Source organism: Vulpes lagopus, chromosome 7, assembly GCF_018345385.1.
Source record: "Vulpes lagopus strain Blue_001 chromosome 7, ASM1834538v1, whole genome shotgun sequence".
NCBI lineage: Eukaryota > Metazoa > Chordata > Mammalia > Carnivora > Canidae > Vulpes > Vulpes lagopus.
Genome location: NC_054830.1, coordinates 58,451,336 through 58,479,109, shown reverse-complemented (window position 1 = coordinate 58,479,109; position 27,774 = coordinate 58,451,336). Strand labels below are relative to the sequence as shown.

The following is a 27,774-nucleotide window of genomic DNA, read 5'->3' as shown; positions in this document are numbered from 1 at the left end:
CATCCTGTGTCTGACCTTGGGCTGGTCAGCAGGTGTCTGCTGGGGACTTGGGGCCGGGCAGCATGCAAAGCCTTGGGGATGCAACAGACCACTGGGTGACAGACGGTGAGGACTAAGGGAAATTAACCCGGCGAAGGGTTCGGGGTGTCCGTGGGTCCCACTCCCCAGGGAAGACGTGTGTGCAGGTGCACCGTGGAGCCTGGACGAGAGAGGACAGATGACGAATGTAACCTCTCCTCCTTTCTTGGCTCGCGGAGAGCACACGAAGAAGCCGACGTGGCCAGCCCAGGACGGGAGGGGCTCTCATGCCCCTTCTGCAAAGTGAAACCCAGACACCAAATGCAGGCAGAAACAGACTCACCGAGGAAAATGAGTAAAAGTGCACACTTTATTACGTACAGCATTGCAGAGAGGCCACGTGGAAAGGGATCTTGCACCGATGCTCCCCTCAGCCCCTTATGCTTCCTCCCTCTTAAGCAACTTAATCCCACCCTATTGGGCTATGAAGCCACAAGGCAGAGGGGTGAAGACTGGTATCTGGAAACAGGGAAACCCAAGAAGCAGAAAGCACTGTTACTCCTCTAAGCTGAGAAGAGATTTTTAGCCAGGATGTGGGGTTGTTTCCTGGTCCTCGCTGGTCGCCACCAAAAAAACAGAGAAGATCATTGTTTAAAATGAGTAACTCGGGTTCCAAGGCAAAATGCATCCCGTACACCTAATAAACTCGGCTGCGAAGCCGGGTATGTGGCTCAGGGTTTCCTAAATTAAGCTTGGAAATGGGGGAGCGGGGAAGGGATGCCCGCAGTCTGGGGCTGAGGACAGATGTGAGGGTGGCCGGGTGCGGAAGCTGCCCTTCCTAAGGCTTCTCTAGCTGAATCCAGAGCCTCCACCAGCCAGGTTTTCAGACCCAACAGGAAAACGCCAGGTTGCTCAGATTCACGGGCATTTGCAAAACTGAAGGTGCTTCTTAATGACATTAAAGAAACAACTATGGTTCACGGGGGGCTGGCCACTTCCTCTTTCAGCACGGACACAGGTGACAGAAGATAACCCCGCAAATAGAGAAGACGCCCTAGATCCCTATATATATCCTAGGTCTGACGGTGTCCTCCCAAGCTCATTGGCTGTTAATATGCCCAATATATCGTGAATTCCTTAGAGTATTCGATGAATGGGGCAGGCAACCAAAGTATTTCACAGTGTGCGACAGTTAACAGCATGCAGTCGAGGAAAATAGAACGGCTTTCTGAAGACGTGTCCTTAGAAAGTATTAGTCCTTAAGCTATTCAAATGGGTATATAAAGGTGTTTATAGAACTTGCGGGTTTCATTTAAAAAGCTCAAAAACCACCTAGAACCAGATATATGAAAATAGGCAAAAGTGAGGAAAAAAGCACTTTTGTGACAAGTATGTAGCTGGTTTCAAAGACCACAGGGGAATCATTTGGTCCTAGAGAGGCTCAGAGAAGTTTCAAAAACGGAAAGAGAAGAAACCTATCATTCCTACAGGATATGATCTTTGTGACGGTGGGTTTAAGAGTGTTTCAAGGGTGAAGATGATCTTTTTCACTGATCTTGACACTGATTTTGTCCAGTGTGGACAGGGACAGGGAAGGAAATGCCTACTCTCGAGAGAGGATGCTTTTAAAACACGGCCTGGGTTTAGAAAGTAAGCGGGAGGCGGGAAGGTTTCCTTAAGATTCCCCGCAAGTAAGGCACGTGTGGCCCAGAGAGGCTGGTCACTGCTTTCTGCGAAGCACTGGTCTGGCCTGGGCGTCGAGTGGCGCTTGTCACGGTCTTCTTGCCTCTGGCCTGGCTGCAGCTAGGGGGTGCGGGAGGCCCAGTGAAGGTCGAGGAAGGGGCACTGACCCTATTACATAATGATCTAAATATATGGGCTTTTAAATATTTCAAGGAGTAAGACATTACCTTCCAGAGCTCGCCAGTCCCCTCCCGGCCCCTCCTCAGTGTTTACAAGCTTACAATCTTTGTTGCTAGGGTCGCTACACATTCTAAGAACCTTGCAGTCAACACACGGAAAAGGAAAGAGGAAGGATAGTCAAGGGCTCGCCCTACTCTCCGTAAGGCTTAAGGGCTAACTTGGTCCCCGCCCTACCCTGGCCGGGAAGGGCGCATCTCTGTTGGCCTCTGGGGCTCACTTCTTCGCCCCCACAATGCCTTGCAGCATGTCAATGGGCAGGGGGAAGACGATGGTGGAGTTCTTCTCCGCGGCGATGGTGGTCAGGGTCTGCAGGTACCGCAGCTGAAGGGCCGCAGGGGACTCGGTGATGACCATGGAGGCTTCCTTCAGGGCCCTGGATGCGTTCATTTCTCCCTCGGCTGCAATGACCTACGGAACAGGACACGGGAGTGGTCAAGCTCTAGAAGGTGGCTGTCGCGCGACAGACGTCACACGGGTATGGACACGAAACATTCCAGGAGCGACCAAGGCAGCGTTAAGGAAATCCCTTCCAGGTGCCCAGTCTCCGCACGTCCTTCCTCCTGCACCTGACTTGCCGGAGATCAAAGCCTCCGTCCTCCTGCACTGTGGCCCTTCTCACACGCCGCAGGGGACTGGGCGGAGGGACAATTTGAAATAGGATGCAGGGGTTGAGATGGAGGGAGGGGACGTGGTATGACTGAGAGAGGCCCTCGGTTTAGAGGGCAAAAACCGTAATTTCTCAAGATAACCAACACGTCCCACCGAGGTGCGTGAGGCGGGGCGGGTGCCAGGTGCGCTCGACGTGACTCCGGTAACTGTGTTCCAGGGCAGGCGCGTGCGTACAGCGAGCAGAAACAAGCTCCTGCCCCGAGAGCACCGGCTCTGGCTTCTTCCATGTCATCTCATGTCCAATAAGGACATGGTCTGGAGGTTTCTTCCCCCTGGTCTGGACACGGACCAGCTGCAAGGCTATCTCCTCTCCTCCCATCCATCCCTCGGTCTCTCGGCCGGGAGGCCAGACCCAGCAGGCAGGCACGTGTGGAGGCAGCACCTGCGGGGCAAGCCCAGGCCACGGAGGGAAAGCGAGCTGCTTGTGGGGCGTGGGGCGTCTGCCCAGCAAACCCGTGTTGATCAACCCCTCGGACCGACAAACCATCCCTGGAGAGCCGGGCGTTTTCAGGTACGTGGGGTTGGTCTGTTGGTCCTTGGGGAGCCCGGGCGGACCGGCCGAGGAGCGTGGACAATGGGGCTCCGCACGTCTGTCCTCCACCCTCTCAATTAATAGGTGACCAGGCCTGGGAATACGAACCCGAAAGCCCGTGCCGGGTGCTCTTCTGAGAGTTTTAAGAAAGGAAATGAGGGAGGATGTAAGTGTGAAAGGGATTGCATCTCAAGGGCATAAGAGCTGGTCTAAAAACTTGAAGAAGAGGCCCAGCTAACACACTGTCCAGCTTGCGGCGGGCGCCGCCCTCCTCTGTGCCTGGCTCCTTTCCCCCAAAGCACGTCTGCGAGGACTCGTACGTTCATTCTCTTCCTTGTATGGTTTTTCCTTCACGTGAATAAAGCATATTTTATCCTTGCAACCACCTGGGACACGTAGGCAGTTTCCAGTTTGGGGCGATACACGGTACTGCTGTGAGCCTTCCAGTGGGGCCTTTTGGTAAACACACGAGTGCACACACTGCCAGGCGGTTTGCCAAAGCGGAGGCACCAAACTTACGGTCTCACCAGCAGAATACGAGCACAGAGCACAGTTCCTCTCTCACCCACACTCGGTACTTATCTTTCTCCTCCTTTTTTTTTTTTTTTTTTTTTTTTGAAGCCATTCTGGTGGACGCCTAGCGCGGCATCTGCTTGCGATCTGACTCTGCATCTCCCCGATGGCTAATTAGCTTGAGGAATTTCTCTCTGAAGTCTCTTAATCCACAGGCTCTCCTACCCTTTTCCTTCACAGCTCGTATGTTGAAGAAACAGACTCCCTATTTTCCACGAGAACCTGAACACAGGATTTTGAGCAGATGGCCTTATGGTCGGTGCAGGGTTACTTACCGTATTTTACAGAGGAGAGAGACTCCTTGTGATTCTATGTGTTTGCCCTAATCTTTCTTTTTTTTTTTTTTTAAGATTTTATTTATTTATTTATTCATGAGAGACACACACAGAGAGAGAAAGAGGCAGAGACCCAGGCAGAGGGAGAAGCAGGCTCCACGCAGGGAGCCCGTCGCGGGACTCGATCCCAGGACCCCGGGGTCACGCCCTGGGCTGAAGGCAGACGCTAAACCGCTGACCCACCCGGGGATCCCGTTTGCCGTAGTCTTAAAGACAGTCACTGCCCAGGTCCACAAGACTATTCTAGAAGGTCCCTACGGTCTCATCCAAATGGAGGCGCAATAATTCAACATTCCAACCGGCTTCCTCTACGTCTTCCCGCTGTTGTAAGAAATTCTCTTTCCTAGCTGGTGCGGACACTTGCACGGAGGCTGAGTCTATCACAAAGCCCAGAAGGGATAGTGAGGAGCAGAGGGGAATTTTAGTTTCTACCAATAATCAACTGTGTGACCTTGAGGAAATCACATAAGTTTTCTGGGCTTCAATTTTTCATCTGAACAGGGGGATGGCAAACAAGTTTTATTTTTAGGGCCATTCCAAGCAGTTGAGGCTTGTTACCTGGAACACAGCAGAAGGTTTCTGAGGTCAAGTCTAAGCTCAGTGGAAAACAATGGTGCAGTTAATTACTGGCAGGGGAATAGGAGGCTGGTGGGGCAGCATCTGGGCCAGGTTATTTGTCACCTTCAGAGGATAGTCTCTGAGGACCACTTGGGCTCTGACATTCGAGGTCATCTGTGTATCCTAAGTTCTAGTCAACACGGCGCTGGGGGTTAACGCTACGTTGTAGGGAAAAGCAATTCCCGACCTTCCAAATACTAACTAGATTAGAGTCGGGGATATTTAGCGTCACCAGAAATCCCCCTTGGTCTTCGAAACGTGATGACTTTGAGAGAGAGCACCCGAGGGCTCTGCGGGATCACCACGTTGTCCTCAGGAGCTCAATTATCACATTAGGAAAACCTAACCATTCTGGCTGGTAGAAGATTCTGGGTATAGTGTGTCGAATGAGCTACTATTCTATTCAGTGCTGGCTAAGAAATTACAGTGCCCACCCCGTGGCTTAAAGGGCATCCTCCTAGAGGGCCCGGTTCTGCCTCAGTCCTCTCTGGCTACTACTATTTTCCAGCAGAACAACAGACTGGTTTGCTCCTTGCATCTCGGTAGATCAGCCAAGCCCACAGCAACTCCTCCTCTGAGAACTGACCCTCTTCCTCCACCTATTCACAAGCAAGGAGCTGTGGGACCTTATTAATATCCGACTTTGACTTTTTTTTTTTAAAGATTTTATTTATTCACTTATAAGAGACCCAGAGAGAGAGAGAGAGAGAGAGAGAGAGAGAGAGAGGCAGAGACACAGGCAGAGGGAGAAGCAGGCTCCGTGCAGGGAGCCCATCGCAGGACTCGATCCTGGGACCCCAGGGTCATGCCCTGGGCTGAAGGGAGGCGCTAAACCACTGAGTCACCCGGGCTGCCCTGACTTTGACCTTTTAACCAAACGTTTGCTAAAGAAAATCTCCCCACTGCGAATGTGGGATCAAGGCTGGTTGGTCCCGGTTAGTGTTCCACGGGGAAGGCCTGCTGAACTGGAGTCAGGCCCTCCACCCTCAAGCTGTCAGCAGTGAGGTGGGGCCCAGGAAACGGAATGGTTAGTTTCCTTCGGGCTGGACGGCACTGTGGCCCCTGACCGTTGTGGGGAGACGACACTACTTCCCAACCTTGGGTTTGGTGAGATATCCCCGTAGCTCCAGAGAGCCTCTTTCCTGGGTTAGGTTGATCGATATTTCCTCGATACCTCTCACTGGGGGCATGCACCCATGCGGGCTCCAGAGGTGGTAATGACAAGAAAGAGGGGAAAAAGTAGACATCAGAGAAAGAGGAGAGGGAAGAAAAAAAGTTATGAGGACAGAGAGGAAGAGGGAACAGTAAGAAGGAAGAAGATCCTGAGAAAAGAGAAAGAGGAGACAAAAATAGGGAAGGCGGGACGTGGCTGGCTGGTCAGTAAAGCGTGTGACTCTTGATGGTGGGGTTGTGATGTTCAAGCCACCCACTGGGTGTAGAGATCACTTAAAAAAAAAGAAAAATCAGGGCAGTCCAGGTGGCTCAGGGCTTAGCACTGCCTTTGGCCCAGGGTGTGATCCTGGAGACCCGGGATCGAGTCCCGCATCGGGCTCCCGGCATGGAGCCTGCTTCTCCCTCTGCCTGGGTCTCTGCCTCTCTCTCTCTCTGTGTGTCTCTCATGAATAAATAAATAAAATCTTTTTTAAAAAGGGGGGAAGAGTGAATGGTAAGCACACTGATGGGATCGCCCAGTGGCTCTGAAGTCAGAACTGTTAGTTTGTGCTTGGCGGGGGCCTGGGAACGCAAAATATGGGGCCCCGAGCCACAGACGGGTGGGCTGCTCTGCTGCACGCTGCGCTCCCAGGAAGTCGTGGGGCGACAGGAGCCGTGGGCGCACCCACTTGGGTAACCGCAGCAGCCGCCCTGCCCCTCGGTCAGACGAGCCCACCTCGCAGGGTCACGGGGCGGCCCCAGGGGGAGGCGGCTCGAAGCTACCGGGAGGCTGTCAGCCAGGGCTACTTCCACTTTTGTAACAACCTTTCACTGTTTTGCAATTAAAAAGAAAACTCAATAAGAAACACTACAGAGAGAAAGAAAGGAAGGGCAAAGAACAAAAGAAAAGAAGGAAGAAAGGAAAGAAAGGGAAAGGCGAGCAGCCTACCTTGGCGCGGGCCTCCCGGGACGCCTCTGCCTCCGCGGCCATGGCTCTCTGCAGCTGCACGGGCAGCTTCACGTCCTTGATCTCCACGCGCTCCACCTTGATTCCCCAGTCGTCAGTGGCGTCGTCCAGGGTGCACTGGTAGGAGACAAGGCCAGTGACGATGCGGCGGCCGGGTGGGTCCCGGGCTGGGGCGGGGCGGGGCGCTGGGCCAGAGGGGGGCAGAGGGGGGCGGAGGGGGGCAGAGGGGAGTGGAAGGGGTGGAGGGGGCGGAGGGGGGCGGGGGGGAGAGGGGGACAGAGGGGGGCAGAGGGAAGTAGAGGGGGGCAGAGGGGAGCGGAGGGGGCGGAGGGGGGCAGAGGGGGGCGTAGAGGGCAGAGGGGGCCCAAAGCAGGCAGAGGGGGGCAGAGGGGCCAGGGGGGCAGGGGGTGCAGAGGGGCAGCGGGTAGGCGTCCTCTGCGGGAAGCAAGGCCGCAGGAGGGCGGGTGGCGGTCGGGAAGCTGATCCTGACTCTACTGCTACGAGCTCAAGCAGGGGTCGGTCAACTTTTATTTCCTAAAAGGGCCGGACCGTGATGGCTTGTTTTCACGTCTCCTGCAACTCCTTAACCGTGCAGCGCATCACGAGTGGACGGCACGGCCGTGTCCCGAGGTCCGCGACCAGAACAGCGGGCCGCCTGCCACTGGCCCCCAGGGCCCCGCGTCCCCGTCCTACTGTCCTACTGTCCTACTGTCCTACTGTCCTACTTCCTCCCGCTCAACCGCGTTCCTCTACGGTGGGAGGAACAAAACCGCAGCTTCCGTTCCCTGTGGTCGTTGCGGGCACCAGGTGATAGATTTCACACGATGACATTTACACAAATAACAAAGACCTTGGATTTTCGTACTTTATCTTTTTGGGACAAGTCAGGCTTGATTCATGATCTATTACTCAAAAAAGACCGGAAAGCAGACGAGTGGCAAGGGAAGTCCTGGGCCTTGTGCGGAGAATACAGCGTTAACCACACCCGCACGGTCTTGTCCTACGGGACGACCCTGGAACTATCGTGCTAAAGACAAAAATCAGTACTAATTCTGTGGGAAAAAAAAACCACACTGAAGGGGAATTTAAAAAAAAAAAATCATGCATGCAGCCGAGCTGTTAACCCACGAGCTGTTTGCGCAGAAAATATTCCCTTCCATCAAGTTTGAGAAAACCTCCCTGCGAAGAGAAGAGCCTGGCCTGCGAGCCCCCAACTGGCATTTGTCAAAAGTCATCAAACAATCACTAACCCTTGGGCTTCGTCTTGAATTTCCGGCGACTGACAGCCCGGGGCGGGGGGCGGGGGGGCTCACCTGCATGTTGTGTGCGATTTCTTCTCTGTCCGAGAGGATCTGAGAAAGGTTCTTGGTGCCCAGGACGTTCCTCAGAGTCGTCTGTGCCAAGAGACGGGTCGCGGAGTCGGCGTTGGTGATGTTGGCCACGGCCAGGGTCGCGTTCTGCACGCGGTAGTAGACCACGCCGTCCACGCTAATGGTCACCGAATCCTTGGTGAGGATCTGCGGCGGAAAGAACGCGATGCTACGTCTGCCAACCAGCCCCTTCTTTAATTTTTTAAAAATATTTTATTTATTTATTCATGAGACAGGAGGAGGCGCGGGGAGCCCGAGGCAGGACTCCGTCCCAGGACGCCCAACCGACTGAGCCGCCCCAGTGCCCCAAATCCTCCTCTGATCGAACTGTAAGGAATGTTCTTCTGCAGAACATCTTAAAACAGCGGCTGATTTTCTTTAGCGCCACTGGCTGAATGTTGTGTTCTCTCGAAATTCAGAGGCGGAAACCTGACCCCTAATGTGACTGCGTGAGGAGGTGGGGCCTTTGGGATGTGACTGGCTCATGAGGCTTGATCCCGGGTCCTCTATGACCCAGGACGCAGGCCCCCCCACAGCTGCTGAGCCCGCTGGCACGTGACCTTGGATTCCAGCCTCCAGGACCGGGAGCTGTAAATTTTAGTTATTTGTGACCCACCCCGCGTACGGGATTTGGCTACAGCAGCCCAAATGGACTCAGAAAGCTAACGATGCCTTTAGAATTTTAACAAGGCCCATTCACTTGTTCATCGATGCTGGTAATTCAATCATTCAACAAATATTGAGACACCATTCAGCAGCAGGCAGGGGGTGGGGCATCAAGGGAGCCTTTATGGACAAAGGAGGGACAGCAGTGGGTGGCAGGGGGACACCTGAGCTACGCCCGAAGGAAGAAGCAATGTTGAGGGGGGCACGAGTATCCAAGGCAGGGAGGATGGCGTGGCACGCAGCCGAGCCTCGGGGGACGGACTCTGCCTAAGGGGCCCAGCAAAGTGGAACAGAGAGTGGACGGGGACGCGGTTATAGGGTGCCATTGGGGAAAAAGTGTGTTTTACAGCGCACTGCGTAAGAACGCTTCGGGGACGAGCACGTCCATGCCTCGGGTACGAGAGGTACCCGGCCCAGGGCAGCGGGCAGTGTGGCTCACGGGGCACCAGCTGGGCCAAGGCCATGCTCCATGCGGGACCAGGTGTAGGGCCCACAAGCTCCCACCACGGTCCCGTCCCGCGCTTTCCCCAGTGTCCCCGGGTCTGTGCCCCACACGCCCCGCTGCAGGGGCGTCTCCCCCGGGGAGCTTCCCTAAGGAGCAGGCTTGACGCTCTGCCCTGTGCACTGTCCCGCGTGCCGCGCTGCCCACCGCCACCTGCCCCTCTGCCCTGCGCGTCCGGAGGGCCTTCTGTCCTGGCGAGACCGCCTGCAGTGAGTCAACGAGACCGACTGAGAGGCGACCTAGGGACGCAGGGATTGATGCAGAGCGTGCAGGGAGGGTCAGGAACCTGAGCTGTCCCACGAACCTCCTCCCCTGGTGATCGCGGAGGGGCTCTCAGAGCGCTTGCCCCGGGGCCCTCATCGTGAGACGAGGCTAACGACAGCGGCCAAGCCTACGCGAGCTGCTGTGACGGCGAAGGTCCTGTGGATGCCGCGGCTCCTGTGAGGCGCAGAGCTGTGGGGACGGTGGGGACGGCAGCGGGGAGGGCAGCGGGGAGGGCAACGGGGACGGCAGCGGGGAGGGCAGCGGGGACGGCAGCGGGGAGGGCAGCGGGGAGGGCAGCGGGGAGGGCAGCGGGGTCGGCAGCAGGGACGGCAGCGGGGAGGGCAGCGGGGAGGGCAGCGGGGACGGCAGCGGGGAGGGCAGCGGGGTCGGCAGCAGGGACGGCAGCGGGGAGGGCAGCAGGGAGGGCAGAGGGGACGGCAGCAGGGAGGGCAGCGGGGAGGGCAGCGGGGACGGCAGCGGGGAGGGCAGCGGGGTCGGCAGCGGGGACGGCAGCGGGGAGGGCAGCAGGGAGGGCAGCGGGGTCAGCAGCAGGGACGGCAGCGGGGAGGGCAGCGGGGTCGGCAGCGGGGAGGGCAGCGGGGAGGGCAGCGGGGAGGGCAGCGGGGAGGGCAGCGGGGTCGGCAGCAGGGACGGCAGCGGGGAGGGCAGCAGGGAGGGCAGAGGGGACGGCAGCAGGGAGGGCAGCGGGGAGGGCAGCGGGGACGGCAGCGGGGAGGGCAGCGGGGTCGGCAGCGGGGACGGCAGCGGGGAGGGCAGCAGGGAGGGCAGCGGGGTCAGCAGCAGGGACGGCAGCGGGGAGGGCAGCGGGGTCGGCAGCGGGGAGGGCAGCGGGGAGGGCAGCGGGGAGGGCAGCGGGGAGGGCAGCGGGGTCAGCAGCAGGGACGGCAGCGGGGAGGGCAGCGGGGTCGGCAGCGGGGAGGGCAGCGGGGAGGGCAGCGGGGAGGGCAGCGGGGCCGCATGGCTGCTGTGCCCGCCCGGCAGGGCAGCACTTGTCTTTTTTTCTGATCTTTAAAAAATACTTCTACTGTGTTACCATCTTGTGTGAAAATTCATTATTTCCCAGGATGTGATAAGAAAATGTGTATCTTTTTTTTTTTTAGAAAATGTGTATCATTTGTAAACAATTTCTTGCCCTGGGACCGTCACAGCCAGAGCTTTCCAAAGCTGTGGCCTCCCTGCCCGTCTATGGTGGGCGGAGCGTTTCTCTCCCTTCATAAAGTTCACGGGGCGTCGGGAAAAGGCCTGCCTGCCCCGCTCGGCTCAGGGGACAAGGGAGCCGTGGGAAGGCGGCGACAGGGGAGGGCGCCAGGGTCCCCAGCCCCCCTGCGGGGCTCCTCGGAGGCCGTCTTCTCCGAAACACGGGAAGACACGCAGAGAACATGGGCCAGCTTAGCCTTGTTCTCGTGGGAGAGCCATCCCCGGCGTCCCGCGTCTGTGCGGGTCATAGGGTGCGACGGCCACCCACCAGCCCTGGGCCTGCAGGGACGTGCCCGCGCCGCTCCTGGATCCGGGGACAAGAGCGGGCCCTTGGCCAGCACACACTTGACAGACCTCTCCCGTCCCTCCCGTCCCCCTGTCGTCAGGCTTCCCATCTGCAATGGTCATGATGGCCCTGGACACGCGGCCCAGCAGGGCTGTGGCTCCAGCGCGAGCCACGAGGAGCCAACACGGACCGCGGTTAGTATGGAGCCCAACGCGGGGCCCGGCTCTGCCACTGTGGCCACGGGGCCTGGTGCCTTCCCTGTGCCCCACGGCAGCCAAAGCTTCTCAGGGATCAGGGATCCTACTGTGAGCTTTGTTTTGTTTTGTTTTGTTTTGTTTTGTTTTTAAAGATTTTATTTTTTTATTCATGAGAGACCCAGAGAGAGAGGCCGAGACACAGGCGGAGGGAGGGGCAGGCTCCATGCAGGGAGCCCAACATGGGACTCGATCCCAGGACCCTGGGGTCACGCCCTGGGCCCAAGGCAGACGCCCACCCGCTGAACCCCCAGGGGTCCCTTGCTGTGAGTTCCAACTGCGTTATTAAGAGCACGGACTAATTATGATTATAAAACATTATATGCTTTATCTAAAGTGCCAAATGAGAAGCTCCCAAGTCTTTGGCTTCTAACCAGTTCATCTAGAATAAAATCAAGAACCCGAAGAAGAGTATTATATGGAGCTAGATTTCCTATCAGAAACCCATAGTAGAGAAATGTGGCCGCAAAAATGACGACAAATATGATCATGCCGACGTCACACTTAGGGTAACATTACGCTACACCTGATAATCATAAGCACTTACGTGTCACTTAGGATTTATCAGCCCCTGTTCTAGGCACTGGCCACCTGATGTCTCAGGCAGTCCTCACCAGAACCTCATGAAGCAGGTCCTGCTATTACAACCTCTATTTTAGGGGCGTCTGGGTGGCTCAGTTGGTTAAGTATCTACCTTTGGCTCGGGTCATGATCCCGGGGTCCTGGGATCAAGTCCCGCCTCCAGCTCCTGCTCAGCAGGGAGCCTGCTTCTCCCTCCCTCCCCTCCTCTGTGCTTTGTCTCTCTCAAATAAATAAATAAAATATTTAAAATATATACATAAAACCTCTATTTTGCAGATGAGGAAACTGAGGCAGAGAGAGGTTAAGGAACTTGCTCCAAGTCCCAGAGCTAGAAAACAGTGACTGACCGCACACAGCTCCGAGCCTGCGCGCAGCACCGCGCCCCGCTCCTCTCTCCGCCAGCTCCTCTCACGCACGACACTGACCTGTCTGGTCTGCCAAGACCGCCTTACCTCCTGAGGAGGGATGTCAAATGAAATCGTTCTCATGTCCACTTTGATGAAGCTGTCGGTGCACGGGAGAATAAAAAACAAGCCTGCGACGAAGAAACACGGGCATTATGGAGAGACAGTGGCACCCCGGCACCCGTCCACTCCCCCAGAATCGACGTGACCAGCTGAAAGGAGCCCGTTGGCCTCGCTGCCCTCGCCGTTACTCTCCCCCAACCTGCGGCCGCCGGGCGGGGGGGGGGTGCCGGGACGCTTCCTTGCCCCGCCGCCCCTGGCCGTCTGGTCACCTGGGCCAGTGCGATCCTTCCCAAGTCGTCCTACGTCCTCCGGCATCCCTCCCAGGGCGCCTGTTCTCGACCACAAGCACAGGAGCCTTTTCTGAACTATGAGCCCGACCCTGGCTCGAGGTCCTGCGTGGCCTGCCCCGGCGCCCCTCCTCGAGCTCCACGCTCTCGCTGGGCTGGGCTGGCTGCAGGTCCCTGGACGAGGGACCCGCCCTGCACGAGGCGCCCCTTCTGCGGGGAACACCGCTCCATGCCTCAAGATTCAGCCAAGGGGACACCTCCAAAGCCTGGTCTCATCCTACTAGTCGGGGTCTGGCCCTTGTCCCTGGCGTCCACAGCTACTTGCAATTACTCGATCATAGTACCTATCCCGTGGGATGCAACCGCGCCCTGTTGGTATCCACTAGACGGCAAGATCCCTGAGGGCAGGAGCGCTACTCTAGGCTCCCTTGGATTTCCAGAGCCTGGAATACAGCAGGCGCTTAAGGGACATTTGCCAAATATAAGGCAGAAAGAACCAAATCTAGAAAACCTTCCGCGAGTAGCATTCTCATGCTCAGACTTCCAGGGCTGCAGCTATTCTTGGCCTAAAATAATCTTATCAGCTGGCTGGGAAGGGGAGGGGAGCCACGGGAAGGAAAGGGTGACTGCGGCACGGCTGGCCCTGGCCCGCACCACCGCTATTGTTAGTCTTTTCTAAGTCAACAGATAAGGGACCCTCATAAGGGAATTCGCATCAACTAGACGAAGAATCCGGTCCCCAGGCCAAGCACCCAGAATCCTAGTACTGACCAGGTCCTTTGGCTCCTCCTTGTAAAATGCGACCCAGTCTAAAGATGATGGCTCTTTCATATTCCTTTATGATCTAGATTAAAACACAAATAATAACATAACACGAAGAGTACACATATTCATATACATCTATGGCTTCTTAAACATATATTTTGCTCTAAACGGGTTATATTCCTCTACTTTTTTTTTCTCTAAGATCCAAACAGTATCAGGGCACCCAGCTGCCTCCATCTTTTAGGCCACACGACTCTTGATCTCGGGGTTGTGAGTTCAAGCCCCATGCTGGGCACAGGGATCACTTAAACACAAAAAACGTAAATAAAAAAAAAAAAAAAAGTAAAATCTAGACAGTATGTACCAATAAAATGTCCAATGTTTAATTACCAAACATAGTATGTATTTACTAGTTTTTAAAATTGATTATAAAAGCAATTGCTCTTCACTGTATAAAACTTGTGGAAGTATAGGGTAGTACAGAGGAGCAAATCCCTAACTTTACTCCTCAGCTGCTAACATTCAGTTACTCATGTGTTGTTAATACAGAAAAAAACTCCAAAATGGAACAACTAAATTTTCTATATAGTTTTGCTTCCTGATTCCTTAAATAATAGTAATAATAAACGGATCTGAATATTCTTGGCAGCATATGTGAGGAATATGTAAATAATAGTCATTTATCAAAGTATTAATAACTTTATGGAGAAAATAACCAGCAAGGGGGGGGGGGCACTTAACCATATGCCAGGCATCGGGATAAGTATGATTAGAGAGATCATTTAATCCTCACAACGGCCCCATAAAGTGGGTGTTGTTACTTCCTCCCATTTTACAGGGAGGAAACATGGCAAAGGTCACATGGTGAACAATGGAGCCGGTCGCAAACCTCTGCGTCCTGACTCTGCACGGGGCCACCCCACAGGCCTGGCCTCAGATTCCAGACGGTGACCCTTGCTTTAACCCAGGAGGACTGCCTGGAGAGTGGCTGAAAGGAAGTCCTAGAATTCCACCACAGCAGGCGACTAGAGTGAATTTTCCAAGGGAGAGATGAAGGAGAAAGCATCACAGGCCAGGAGGTCTCTCTTTTCCACACGCGCTACGTGGGTTTGTGAGGTTAGCGGCCGACCTAACTCGCAGATGCAAGCGACTATTCTTTACCTTTATGCACATCCATACTGACACTGGGAAGGTTATGACCGTGAACAGGAACGACACAGCCACCAAAATCCAGCCACAAGGTCCAAGGCCCGTACTGGGGCTATCTGTGGAAACAGAAGATACACAGCTCCTGTCCCCGTTCGCAGTCCTGCCGTCCCCCCATCCTCTGTCACGGACGCCCCTGTGCTTGGCATCCTACTAGCTGTTTTACGTGGATTTTCCCACCTAATTCTTGAGATAAACCTGAAGTGCAGGCGCTACTTTTTCTAACCTACTTAACAGGACAAAGATTTCCCCCAGGACTTTTTAAAAAATAGTTTATTTATGAGAGCGAGTGAGCGAGCGAGCTGGCACAGCAGGCGGAGGGCAGAGGGAGAAGCAGACCCCCCCACCCCCACCCAGCAGAGGCCGATGCGGGGCTGGGTCCCGGGACCCCGAGATCATGACCTGAGCCGAGGGCAGATGCTTCACCCAGAGCCACCTGGGCACCCCGTCCCCATTATTTTTATCTGGCAAACATTTATTAGGCACCTAATGTTTACTATGCCTTGTGCTCTGCACTGAAGTAATAGAAGTAGACGCAGTCCTGGCTGGAAGGAAGGATAAAGGTCAGTGGGCGGGACAGGTAATTATCCTATTAGGTGGCACACGTACAGGTAGACCTGTTCAGAGCATTTTGAAAAGACGGAGTAGGGGTCACTCACAGCGGGGACAGCGGGACGGGCGGCAGGGCAGGTAGGTGACGGCGGTGGGTGTCAGGGGCTTCTGGGCGACAGACCTGTCAGGGAAGGCCGCCAAAGGGTGGGGAAGGGAGGCCGAGAGCATTTCCGCTGAGAGCGTGGCTTAGCTAAAGATGACTGGCCTGTTTACCTGGGCACGTGCACCAGTTTATTATTCTTTTCCTGATGATTAGACACATTGTCTCGGATTTCTCACAATCGTGAACAAGGCGTCCTAATCATCTTCGCACCTAGTTCTCCTCTCCCTTTCCTAGCTGCTTCCTTTCCTGCAACATGACATAGCTCTTTGTCTTTTTAGGAAGGGAACACCTTCCTGACGCGAGAAATTCAGAAAAGTTATAAAGAGGGGGAAATTATTCAATCCAGAGGTGATGAATATTCTTCCAAACCACACACATTTTTATGAATAAGATCTGTGACCTATTTTTCTCCCATTACTCGCACCTCCCTTTTTTGCCTTGCTTGCTATGCCCATGTGCGTGTGTGCGTGTGTGTGTTTAAAGATCTGAGAAGGAGAAAGCAAAAGGGAGGGCAGAGGGAGAAGCAGACTCCCCGCCGAGCAGGGAGCCCGACCTCGGACTCGATCCCAGGACCCCGGGATCATGACCTGAGCCCAAGGCAGCTGCTTAACCGACTGAGCCACCCAGGCGCCCTGCACCTGTGCTTGGTGTGTTTTAATGTTTTATCAGCTATACTTGCATGAAGAAACACGCTGCTGCTGCTACTTGTTGCCTTCTCCATTTTGAACATAACTTACTTTCTGCTATGGAAGCGGATTTAGCTTCGCCCCCACCCCATAAATATATCCATCCTTCTAATTACATAATTTTGGTTAGGTCACCATCAAATTTACATCTCATGAATATGCAAATGGACTCCAAGCTAAGCTGTGCAGGGATGTCAAATTCATTTTTCCTGTCCCATACAACTTTTTTCTTCATGGTCTTGCCTTTTCCCTTTGTTTTTAATGTATGTATTGATTCAACCTCAAACCTCTTCTCAAGGGCCAGAAATTCTACCAATTTCCTTTCCTAAGAGAGTCTCTGGGAGCAGCGTCTGGACTTGCTCTCAGGTGGTGAGCAGGTGGCCAGGGACTGCCTTTCCCATCCTGGGAAACCATCATTTCCTGGGTTGCATTTTCCACCTTTTGCATCCAGGGTCTTCCTCATTTTTGGTTTGTTTTTCCTCTCTGTGGAGGGCAGAGGCGCTGAAAAGGCCAAGGGATACGATCACTTTTCTTACCAACCAATAAAGCTTCTGGAATATTTCTAGGAGCTGTTTTAATAATGAGAGGGAGACTGCAAGAGGGGAGGAGGTAGGCTGGGCAGTTGTTATGGCTCGGAAAGGCAAAGATGGCAGGGAGGCGGGCCCTGGAATCCACAGCATGCCAAGAAATGAGCAGAATTCAGGCTGAGAGCATGGGAGCAAAGGGAACACAAGCTGGCATCCAGGTCAAGTGCTCGGAAACTACAGGACGAAGACCAGAAATGCTACAAATGACTGTGGTTTCTGATCCTGTGTCATCGTGCGAGGTAAACGTTGTACACACACTTGAATAAAAGTGCTCTAAGTGGGCAGCCCGGGGGGCTCAGCGGTTTAGCGCTGCCTTCGGCCCAGAGCAGACCCCTGGAGTCCCGGGATCGAGTCCCACGTTGGCCTCCCTGCATGGAGCCTGCTTCTCCCTCTGCCTGGGTCTCTCTACCTCTCTCTCTCATGAATAAATAAATAAAATCTCTTTTTTTAAAAAAAGTGCTCTAAGTTGATCTCCTGGAGCTGTGGGGTCATTGACATATTTACCAAGAGGATACACTAAGCAAGGCCACCATGCTGCTTGTGCAGAAGGCTCCACCAGGCATCATTGCGACTGATGACATCACAGCAGCCACTTGTAGATGGTTTGTTATCCAACTGCTTTAGGTGTATATCTCTCTTACTCTTTGCAAAGTCTTGTGAAGTATTGTTTGTTTTTTTTTAAAGATTTTATTTGAGAGAGAGAAAAAACACAAGCAGGGCGAGCTACAGAAGGAGAGGGAGAAGTAGGCTCCCCCCTGAGCTGAGAGCCTGCTGCGGGGCTCGATCCCAGGACCCCAAGGTTATGACCTCAGCCAAAAGCAGACACCTAACCAACTGAGCCACCCATTTGGGGTCCCTGCCCCAAGTATTTTTAATTCTATTTTACAAATGAGGTTAAGTGAAGCAAGGAAGCTTTCCCAAGACCACATAACGGAGGAGGACCGGAGATTCAAACATAGGTCATCCTATGAGCCCACATTCTAAGTCAATTTATTCCTTCAGTCCTTTGCCTCTGAATTAAAAAAATCCTCATGAAAGAAGTTTTCATTTTTGGAGCATTTTCTCATGACAGTATCCAAACTGGGAAAGCATGGTAGGCGTTCTGAGAATGAAATCTGATGTTCCTGCAGAGGAAGGCCTCTTAATTCCAGCTGTGCCTATTTTTAGCAAAAATAGTCTCAAGGCTGGTGGCCAGGCTCAGGTCTAGGCTTCCAAAGTGAAATGGGTTCCAAACAAGGCGCAGAGCGGCCAGATACTTCCCTGACAGCACCTGGCACTTTCTGAAGTCCTGCCCCCAGCCCCCTACCTCCAGGCAACGCACATAGCTGTGTCCTGAACGCATCAGACTATACGCTCTCTGAAGGCAGCGATGTTCCTTACTCTTCTCCTATCCCAGCCAGTATTTTTTCCTGTGTGTGTGCACATGTGTGCATGTGCTCAGTTCCCATGGTGATGCGGTGTTTTTTGAAAGCCCCGAATGAATACATGGGATTACAAATGAAGAGCAACAAGAAATGAGGTGGATATCCTGAAAACTGGGCTCCGTCTTTCCCTTCTCAAACGTTCCACTAGAAATAATCAATGTATACACTGGGGATGGCACCATTCCATGTAATTCTCTCCCCTTCTAGGCCCTTGAAGTGCTTCCTCACCTGGTTATAGCTCATAAAGGTGTACAAAGCACATTCCGCAGAGAGGTGAGGCTTACGCTTAGGACACTGAGTCATCTACCACTAACAGGCCAAAGAAAAATTCCCAGTTACTCCCCCAAATCTCACGAAATTCATTTCCTTCGTTTCTTGGTCATTACCTTGAAGATTGATTCCTCCCTACCAGCTCTATGAGGTGAAGGACAAATACTGAGCAATCAGCATTCCTGAGATATTCTGGTTGATAATCTTGGCACTTTGCTGGGTGGGAACACTCCCAAAGCTTAGTGATCCTATGATACTTGCTTGTAAATACGACTTGTCCATGTTTTGTTTTGTTTTCTACCACCAACTCTTCTGAAAACTGCATTAAATTTTTAACTAACCAAAAGCAAGGTTTTGAAAATGGCTGTTTATATATCAACACTGTTTAACCGAATATTCAAATTAGACTTATCTCCAGGGAACTGATATAAATTTTAAAAGACATTGCTTTTTTCTCTTATTTTAAGAGAGAAAAAAAAAGCAAAATATCATCCCTATGAAAATTAGAAATTACAGCTAAATAAATTAAAAAAGAAAAATTATCTATGCTTTCATTATCTCTAGAAGGCAATTATTTTCTGCCTTGCTACATGTCCTTTAAACCTTTCCTATCCTGCTTTTATTTTTTAAATGAAATAATGATATACATAATAATTTTAAATCTGCTTTCCCCCCTATATTGTGAACATCTTTTCAGGTCTGTACATATTCTTTACTCTTAAAAGTTGAATAATATTTCATTGTTCCATGAACCTAATGAACATTTAGGTTGTGTTGAGTTTTCTGAAATAGAAACTCTGCTGTATTGTATATATGCTTAGCAAAATTTCCATGCATCTTTATTGTGTAAACTAATTTTGCTGAAAAGGTGAAATTGTACAATTCTTAAATTTCTCTCATTCTGGAGGTGTCTTTTAATATTATTAATAATAACCGTTTATTGAACGTCTATCACAAGCGGATTCCTTATATAACTTCTTCCTAATATTCACAAAAAATCTGCAAAGTAGGTATGAAATATCCCTCTTGAGTCCCAAAGTAATAAAGCAAAAGACTTTCTGAGATGAGACAGAAGAAAACAGACAAAATCATGAAAGAAATGAAAAAAAAAAAGTTGTACAGTAATTTTTGTTGGGTTGGGATCCAAAAACGCAGTAAAATAATCTTTTCAAGAGGATAACAGGCATAATTTCAGAGCACTACATGTCGTTACTGATACAGTATCAGCTGATTAACTAAAAAGTCTACTGAACTTGGCACTACTGGAAATCATGTGCAATAATAAATTCCATTTATCATTGAGATTTTATTCCAAAGTTCAAAAGATTAGATTTCCTCTTCAGGGAAAGGCCAGAAAGGTCTTACACAACGTCTAACTCAGAGTCGTGTGCATATTACACATAAAAAGAAAAAAGATGAGCCCAAGATTATTGCAATACCTGAATAGCAACATTTAAGGACAGTCTTTTCCTTCTCCTTTCCCAGAATGCAAGTGAAGCACTTCATATTTTCGTGCATTGCCAAGAACACTGCTGTTTGGTGGGGAGAGATAAGAGGCCTAGGAATTTGGTCTCAAAAACATCCTAACAGTATGGTCCTAACAGCCCTGCTTATGGGGCAACAGTAGGGTGAAATGAAAAGCCTTGGCAATGGTTGAATTTTTCTGGACGGTATAAATATTAAGGATATAAATGTTCTTTTGGGTCACTACTACCCTTCCTCAGAGATTCCGTTTCAGGATTTCCACATTTTTCCTGTAAAGGGTCAGAAAAAATTTTAGCTGTGTAGGCCATAGAGTCTGTTGCAACTGCTGTTGTATTGCAGAAGCAGCCACAGACTGTACACACACGGGTGGGCAGCTGGGTCCCAGCAAAACTTATGGATACTGACATCTGAATTTCATGCATAACAAAATATTGTATTTTGAAAAAAAAAAACCCAAAACCTTATAAATATAAAAACTATTTGTGGCTTCTGGGCCATAGAAAAACAGGCGGTAAGCCAGATCTGGTCCACAGGCCCTTTGCCTCATCCCTGCACCCAGCTATCTCTTTTTTTCCCCCCATACATTAACCTGTTTGAGGAGGGCTTTATTGAGTTATAGAATACAGTTGAGGTTTCAGTGTTTCAAGTAAGGCTACAGTTTTCAGATCCTCAGTTTCTCTCTTTAGTGAAACAGAGCTTTAAAAGACCTGATTGAGTAAACATTGAAGGTGGAAACAGGCAAAAGGATGGAAGACATATTTCATTAATAATGACCTATTCCAATAAATCAAAACTTTACTATGAGTTTTTCAAATGATTGGAATTTTAAAAGCAAGACAAAGGATGGAAAGAAACAATAAAAGAAGAGAAAAAGAAATAAAAGAAAAGAAAAGAAAAGAAAAGAAAAAAAAGAAAAGAAAAGAAAAGAAAAGAAAAGAAAAGAAAAGAAAAGAAAAGAAAAGAAAAGAAAAGAAATAAATGGAGGGCAGCTAGGGTGGCTCAGTGGTTGAGCGTCTGCCTTCAGCTCAGGGCACGATCCTGGGGTCCTGGGATCGAGTCCCACATCGGGCTCCCCCCAAGGAGCCTGCTTCTCCCTCTGCCTGTGTCTCTATCTCTCTATCTGGGTCTCTCAGGAATAAATAAATAGAATCTTGGGGATCCCTGGGTGGCTCAGTGGTTTGGCGCCTGCCTTTGGCCCAGGGCGTGATCCTGGAGACCCGGGATCGAATCCCACGTCAGGCTCCCTGAATGGAGCCTGCTTCTCCCTCTGCCTGTGTCTCTGCCTCTCTCTCTCTCTCTCTCTGTGACTATCATAAAATAAATAAATAAATAAATAAATAAATAAATAAATAAATAAAGTTGCCTTTAAAAAAAATAAATAAAAAAAATAAATAGAATCTTAAAAAAAAAGAAATGGAGAAAAAATGTCAAGAGAGAAACAAAAATGCAGTAGCACACTTCAGAGAGAAATGATACCAAGTGGAGTGAGAGGGGCAGAGCTCAGCACACAGTAGGAGCTCAATAAATGTATGTTGAAAAAAATGTTGGTTATTGAAGATCACAACTTGCAGTTCATTGGGGCAGAGGCTTTCAAAGCAGACAAGCACACACTATAACCCATCTTTTAAATGATTATTTTAACTAGGCGTGGGTTATAGTTTTTCGAATGCTCTTGCCCTTAAACCTCTAGGGAAGAAATTCTCTGGGCTGGAGTGGCTGCAGGCCAGAAGGTATCACGTTAAGAGCCATGGCTGGGGACGGTACCTTTTCCTCCGTATAATAAACATACATTGAGGGCTCAAATATTGGATCAAAAGAAACAACCTTGGTCAAGCATTATGGGGTCTGAATCATAAAATGTGTTTGCCATGAGATACTAGAAAAAGGGAAGGGACAAACCCTTTTAAGAAAGATTTCCAATACAAGTTGAAATAAAGGGAGTCCTTTGCCTAGCTCAAAAAGAGCAAGGAAATTAAATAAGTGTTATTATTTTGTTTCCTAAGCATCTTGGGGAACTTTCTGTAGCTCTCCTTCACTCAACTGTTTTAGCCACAAAGCAGGAGGAAAAAGGGGTGAGGGTGTCATGAGTAATTTTAAATTTAAACTCCCTGAGTCTTAAATAGGTCCCCCTCTCCTAATTGCCTAAAACACCTTCCCTCTCTAAAAACATATTTATCATTCTTGTAATTACCTTATTCAAGGTCCATCTACCCCATAGGTTTTGGTCTTCTTAAAACAATGTAGCATCATGACTTCAAAGCTGGCTCTGCCACTTATTATCTGTATGATCTTGAGAAAATATCTTAACCTTCTGTGCTTTAGGCTACTCACTTAAAAATAGGACTAACAGGAGTTGCTCCTCAGAGGGTAAGTGTGAAGAGCGAATACTGTAGACGGCTAGAGCATAACAGGTACTCAAAAAACATCTGCCAAGTAAATAATTGTTGAATACACTTTAGAATCATCCTGTCCCAAAGCAGCGGTCAGAATGAATATGTATGGACGGAGTATCGCCCAGGATGGAAAGATAGAAACAGTTATAGTCTGAAAAATTGGAGAAAAGCAATTTCATGTAATTATATTAATTAAATTGGGGATCCCTGGGTGGCGCAGCGGTTTAGCGCCTGCCTTTGGCCCAGGGTGCGATCCTGGAGACCTGGAATCGAATCCCACATTGGGCTCCCGGTGCATGGAGCCTGCTTCTCCCTCTGCCTGTGTCTCTGCCTCTCTCTCTCTCTGTGACTATCATAAATAAATAAATTTTAAAAAATTATATTAATTAAATTTAGATTAGACCTGAAATATATTGAGAACAAAACCCTCCTACTTCTTCCATTGTCCCCCCCCCCCCCCGCTCGTTTATTTGGACATCTTAAATATCTATAATTAGGTTTTTCTCATTAAAGTCTTTGGAGGGCAACATCATTTTAACTAAAAATCGGGGGCGCCTGGCTGGCTTGGTCAGTAAAACATGCAACTCTTGATCTCGGAGTCATGGATTCAAGCTCCACACTAGGCATAGAGCTTACTTTAAAAAAAGGTGGAGGTGGGCGCCGACAGAAGCATATGAAAAATAGATCGTAAGACGCTCAGTTTTTAATTGAGGTTAAGAAGCTAGGCGGTGGCTAAGAGCTCAGGGTTCCGGGATCTGATTCCAACTCTACCACTAACATTTCTCAGGAGTAAAATGAGAGAAAAGAACAATACTTCTCTCATACAAAAGCCCTCAGGAAGCATTCAAAAAATAGCAGCTGTTTTTTTTTTTTTTTATCACAGCCTAAAGATTATATTGATACAATTTACAGGCATAAACTTTTTAGTAAAGTGACTTGCCCTCTGGGACCTAAACACCGCAGAGAAAATATCAAGACTAACAACCTGCCTGGGGACTCCATCTCTGGAGGAGAAACAGACTACATTTGAGCAGGACAAAAAAGTTCTAAACCTTCTTGGACTGTCTTGCATACAACTGTTTTGTCCATAAATTTAAATTCCCTGCAGAATTACTAGGTTTTCTGAACAGTCACTGTTAACTTCATTCTTTGTTTTCCCCATTCACAAATATCTTAATAGTTGACATTTTAATGTTTCAAAAGTACATTCACATAAATTTTCTCCTTTGATTCTTGAAGCCTTGGGAGGCAGTTATGGCAGTAAGAGGACCCCCACGACGGTGACGGGGACATGGACGCGGAAGGCGGAGACGTGCCCAAGGTGACCCAGGTAGTAGGGGGTGGAACGGGGAGCTCAGTTCAGATCCTTGAATTGTGAATTCCACTCTCATTTCACTACACGGTACCATCTTACCATTAGTGCGCTCACAACTGAACAAAGTTGGTGTAATTTTTATTGTCTGAGACTTTACAACAGATAACTTGATTGCTTGCATCTACCAAAATGTCAGGCTAAATGCCTGGGGTTTAAGTTTCTTCACCAGTCGCAGAGAATAAAGATTCAAAAAGAGTGGAGGAAGGAGAATTGGCACATACTTCCTTTTCTCAATAGACTGTAACCTCTAACTTTTTTCCTTTCCACACTTCAAAATGTATTATTGTGACAACTGTAATTCCTTTATCAAGATAATATTAATCCAATTAGTCTATCTGTAATAAGAACACACATAATAAGGAACCTACTTAATCAAGTATATATACTCAAGTGCGTACACACACACACGCCAGCTTCACTAGACTTGGTCATTGGTTTGAGTTAATTTATGACCATTGATGGTTTGACTCAGATTAATTATTAAAGAAGTTACAAAGTTCTCCCCAGTCCGATCAGCTGTAACAACTGTAATAAACAAATCAGTCCCTTGATTCTGCTTATTTTCAGGCATTCTCCCAAAGGGATATATTCTGTTGACGTGTCTCTTAATTATAATACATTTCTTTGCAATCCACCTCCATCATTTCATTACAAAGGGAATGTACTGGCTTTAAGAAAAAGTAGTCTTGCCCTTGGTTTGGTCATATTTACATTCCTGAGACTAATTGTCAGCAAAATCATAAAAAGACAGAGTTTGGGCTTTTATATTCCACTGTTTCCTGCAGAAGCCGCCTTATTCAAGAGGTCTGGATAGAAGCTAGGTTCCTTCGGGCTTTCTCTGTTGTCTCTCACCATCCATGTCTGATAGGTTCCTTGTTTGGAGGTAGCTCTAAGATAGGGAACGTGGAAAATCACATAGCCCAGGTTTGAAACCCAGCTCTGGAGCACACACACGTGTGATTTTTCTACTGAGACCCAGTCCCCTTGCTGTAAAATGGTGGATAATGTTTTCCTTGTGGAGCTGCTACAGGGCTGCAATTAGATAATGTTTGTAAAGCACTTAGGCTGTGTTTGACCCAGGGCAAGCACTCAATAAATTCTATTTAATAAATTCTAGTAATGGCTTTCCTACTAGTGTTGCATCTCAAAGATTGATATTTAAAAAAAAAAAAAAAGTGACCTAGACTAAGCAAAGATTTGTATGTTTAATTTTCTGAGGAGCACATAGTTTTCATTAGATTCTGAAAAAAAAACTGTCTAAAAAATTAATCATAGAACCAAGAAAAAGAACTTAGAAGTGACAACTGGTCTGTGACCATGAAAAAACAACTAAAGGGATATTAAGTATAAATAATAGATCATGTGTATTCCCAACGAACTTCTGCAAACAGATTTCCCACTGCTTTCACCAAACTGCCAATACTGTCCTCAAGGTCCTAGTCTCCTGCCAGGTTAGGGCACAGAGGGAAGTAGCTCACGCACCTTCCTGTCTAGGCTAAGAACCAACTATGACAGAGGTGGACGCAAGTTTTACAGTCAGTCAAAGGCAGATTTAAAATACGGCTCCAGGGACGCCCGGGTGGCCCAGCAGTTTAGTGTCTCCCTTCAGCCTGGGGCGTGACCCTGTAGACCCGGGATGGAGTCCCACGTGGGCCTCCCTGCGTGGAGCCTGCTTCTGCCTCTGCCTGTCTCTGCCCCTTTCTCTCTCTCTCTCTGTCTCTCATGAATAAATAAATAAAATCTTAAAAAAATAAAATAAAATACGGCTCCATTACTTATAAACTGTGTGATGCTGAAGTACGTCAACCTCTTGGGAGTAGCAATTTCTTCAAATCTGTCCTTCCTGATTCACTACTGACTTGGGAACTTTGTTTACTCTCCAATGTGCTTAGCAGGGATAATTTTGAGGGCTAATTCTTTTGATGCTCCTGGGAAGGACGGCTGGGCAAAGGAAATGGGACTTCTATTAGAGGCTGGCTTTACAACTAATCAGAATAGTTAAGTCCAATACAGTGTTCTCTGTGGGGCCCTGGAAATGCTCCCCAGCCCCTCTAAAAGGTCATCCAGTCTGAAATTGCATCCTTGGACAGAACTCCTTTGGATCGCTGGGAGCCCCTGGGCGGGAAGCAGCACCCCTGGGCGGGAAGCAGCACCCCTGGGAGGCTTCTCACCTCCCCATTGGAACCCGACCCCCCCCCCCCCCACGGAGGTAGCCACGGAGGTTCAGGGGGTAGCCCTCTCAAGGGTCCCGCTCCGGAGCCACTCAAGGTTTCTGCCTTCAGGCCAGGGAAGGCCCCAGTAGGGAGGGAACACTTCAAAGAATTCCTAGTGAGAAACAAAAGCCCGGAGGCAGGTCCCTAGGACAAGGGAGTGGAGGGAGGACAGGATGGGGGGACGTGGAGCTTGCCTGAAAGAGCCTCTCTTCTCCCACGAACACAGGCTGCTGCACGGGAGGCCAGCCCTGCCCGGGACGTGCGGCCGGCAGGGGTGGGGCTGGGGGGGTTCTCAGTCCCGGAGATGGGGGTCTGGGGGGGCGCGGGTGCAGGAGGGGTGGGGCGGGGAGGGCTGGGGGCAAAGCCTCAGGGGCCAGCCCTGCCCGGGACGTGCCGCCGGCAGGGGTGGGGCTGGGGGGTTCTCAGTCCCGGAGATGGGGGTCTCGGGGGGCGCCGGTGCAGGAGGGGTGGGGCGGAGAGGGCCGCGGCCCCGAAGCATCTCCGGCCGCACGCGAGCCCCGGGATAACGGCGCCGGCCCCGCGGGAGCAACGAGCGGCCGCCAGGGCGTCGGTCCCTCCCGCGCCCCTCGGAGCGCCCCCGCCCCCCTCCCCGCTCCTCCGCGTCCCCGGAGCTCCAAGCAGCGGCGACGAGCCTGGGATCCGCGGGGGGATGGGTGGGGGCGGGGGCGGCGGCGGCGGCGCGGGGCTCACCCTTGAAGGAGTCGGGGAGCCGCCGGGCCTCGACGTCCCCCGGGTGCCGCTTCTCAGCCATGTCCGAGCCGCAGGCGCCGCTCTCCCGCCCGGGCCCGAAGCAAGAGCCGCTGCCGCGAGGAATGCTCGGCAGAGACCCGGGGCCCAGACCCAGGCTGCGGCCCCGCCCCCCGCGCGGCCCGGCCAATAGGCGCCCAGGACGGAGGAGGCCCCGCCCCCTCAGGCCCCGCCCCCGCCCGTCCCTCCAGAGCGGCGGCGGGGTGGGCGGGGCCCGCGTGCCGGGGGCGGGGCCTGAGGGGGCGCGGCCCCAGGCTGGGCGGAGCCCCGGGGCGGCGCCGGAAGGGCGGGGAGGGCGGCGGGGGGCGGGGGCGGAGCCTGAGGACCCTGGGAGCTAACCGGGGGGCGAGTGTCGGAGGGGAAGGTGCGGGCGCGGGAGGGCGCGGGGGGTAGGGGGTAGGGGGGCGCGGGGCGGGGCGGGGGCGAGCAGGCGGCGAGCGCGTGGCTGCGGGCCGGGGGCGCGGGGGGCGCGGGGGGCGGAAGGGGCGCGACGCGGTGGAGCCGCAGCGGGAGAATCCCCGAGAGGGCGGTGCGTCCGCCCCGCGCCTCCCGGTCCTCGGGGCGGGGTCTTCGGGGGGCGGATCCGGCCAGTCCGCCCGCCGCCGTCTCGCCCCCGCCCCGCGACCCCTGGGGGCACCTCGACGCGCCCGCCGGGGACAGGGCGAGACAGCGGCGGGCGGACTGGCCGGATCCGCCCCAGGACCTTCCCCCACCCCGGACCCTCTCCCAGGACCCTCCCCCGAGCACCCCCCAGTACCCCCCCAGGGTCCCCCCGAGGACCCCCCCAGGACCCCCTCTAGGGCCCCCCAAGGACCCTCCCCCCGGAACCCTCCCCCCAAGACCCCCCAAGGCCCTCCCCGAGGACCCCCCCAGGACCCTCCCCCAGGACCCCCTCTGGGGCCCCCCCAAGGACACTCCCCAGGACCCTCCCCCCAGGACCCTCCAAGACCCTCCCCGAGGACCCCCTCTAGGGCCCCCCCAGGACCCTACCCCCAGGACCCTCCCCGCTGGCCGCGCACGTCAGTAGGGGCACCGGGAGGCCCCCGCGGGGAGGGCGGGTGTGAGCCCGGGGCGGGGGGGGGGGCAGAGGGCGGAGGGGAGCCCGGCTCCGGCCCGCAGCGCGTCCGGGCCTCCGGCTCCCGTGGGGCCGCCCGGGCAGGGGTGTGGGTGTGGCGGGAAGGCTCCCGTGGAAGGCACCAGGTTG

General features: G+C 51.9%; 1 protein-coding gene across 1 annotated transcript; it reads right to left on the bottom strand.

Moving 5' to 3' along the window:
- Positions 1–370: 370 nt before the first annotated feature.
- STOM (stomatin) lies at positions 371–26,668 on the bottom strand. The gene is made up of 7 exons (XM_041764254.1): positions 26,514–26,668; positions 14,610–14,713; positions 13,455–13,527; positions 12,382–12,464; positions 8,101–8,304; positions 6,770–6,904; positions 371–2,349 (listed from the first exon to the last, which is right to left on the bottom strand). The coding sequence occupies exons 1-7, from the start codon at positions 26,572–26,574 to the stop codon at positions 2,155–2,157; spliced, it is 855 nt and encodes a 284-aa protein (XP_041620188.1). The 5' UTR covers positions 26,575–26,668; the 3' UTR covers positions 371–2,154.
- Positions 26,669–27,774: the final 1,106 nt, after the last annotated feature.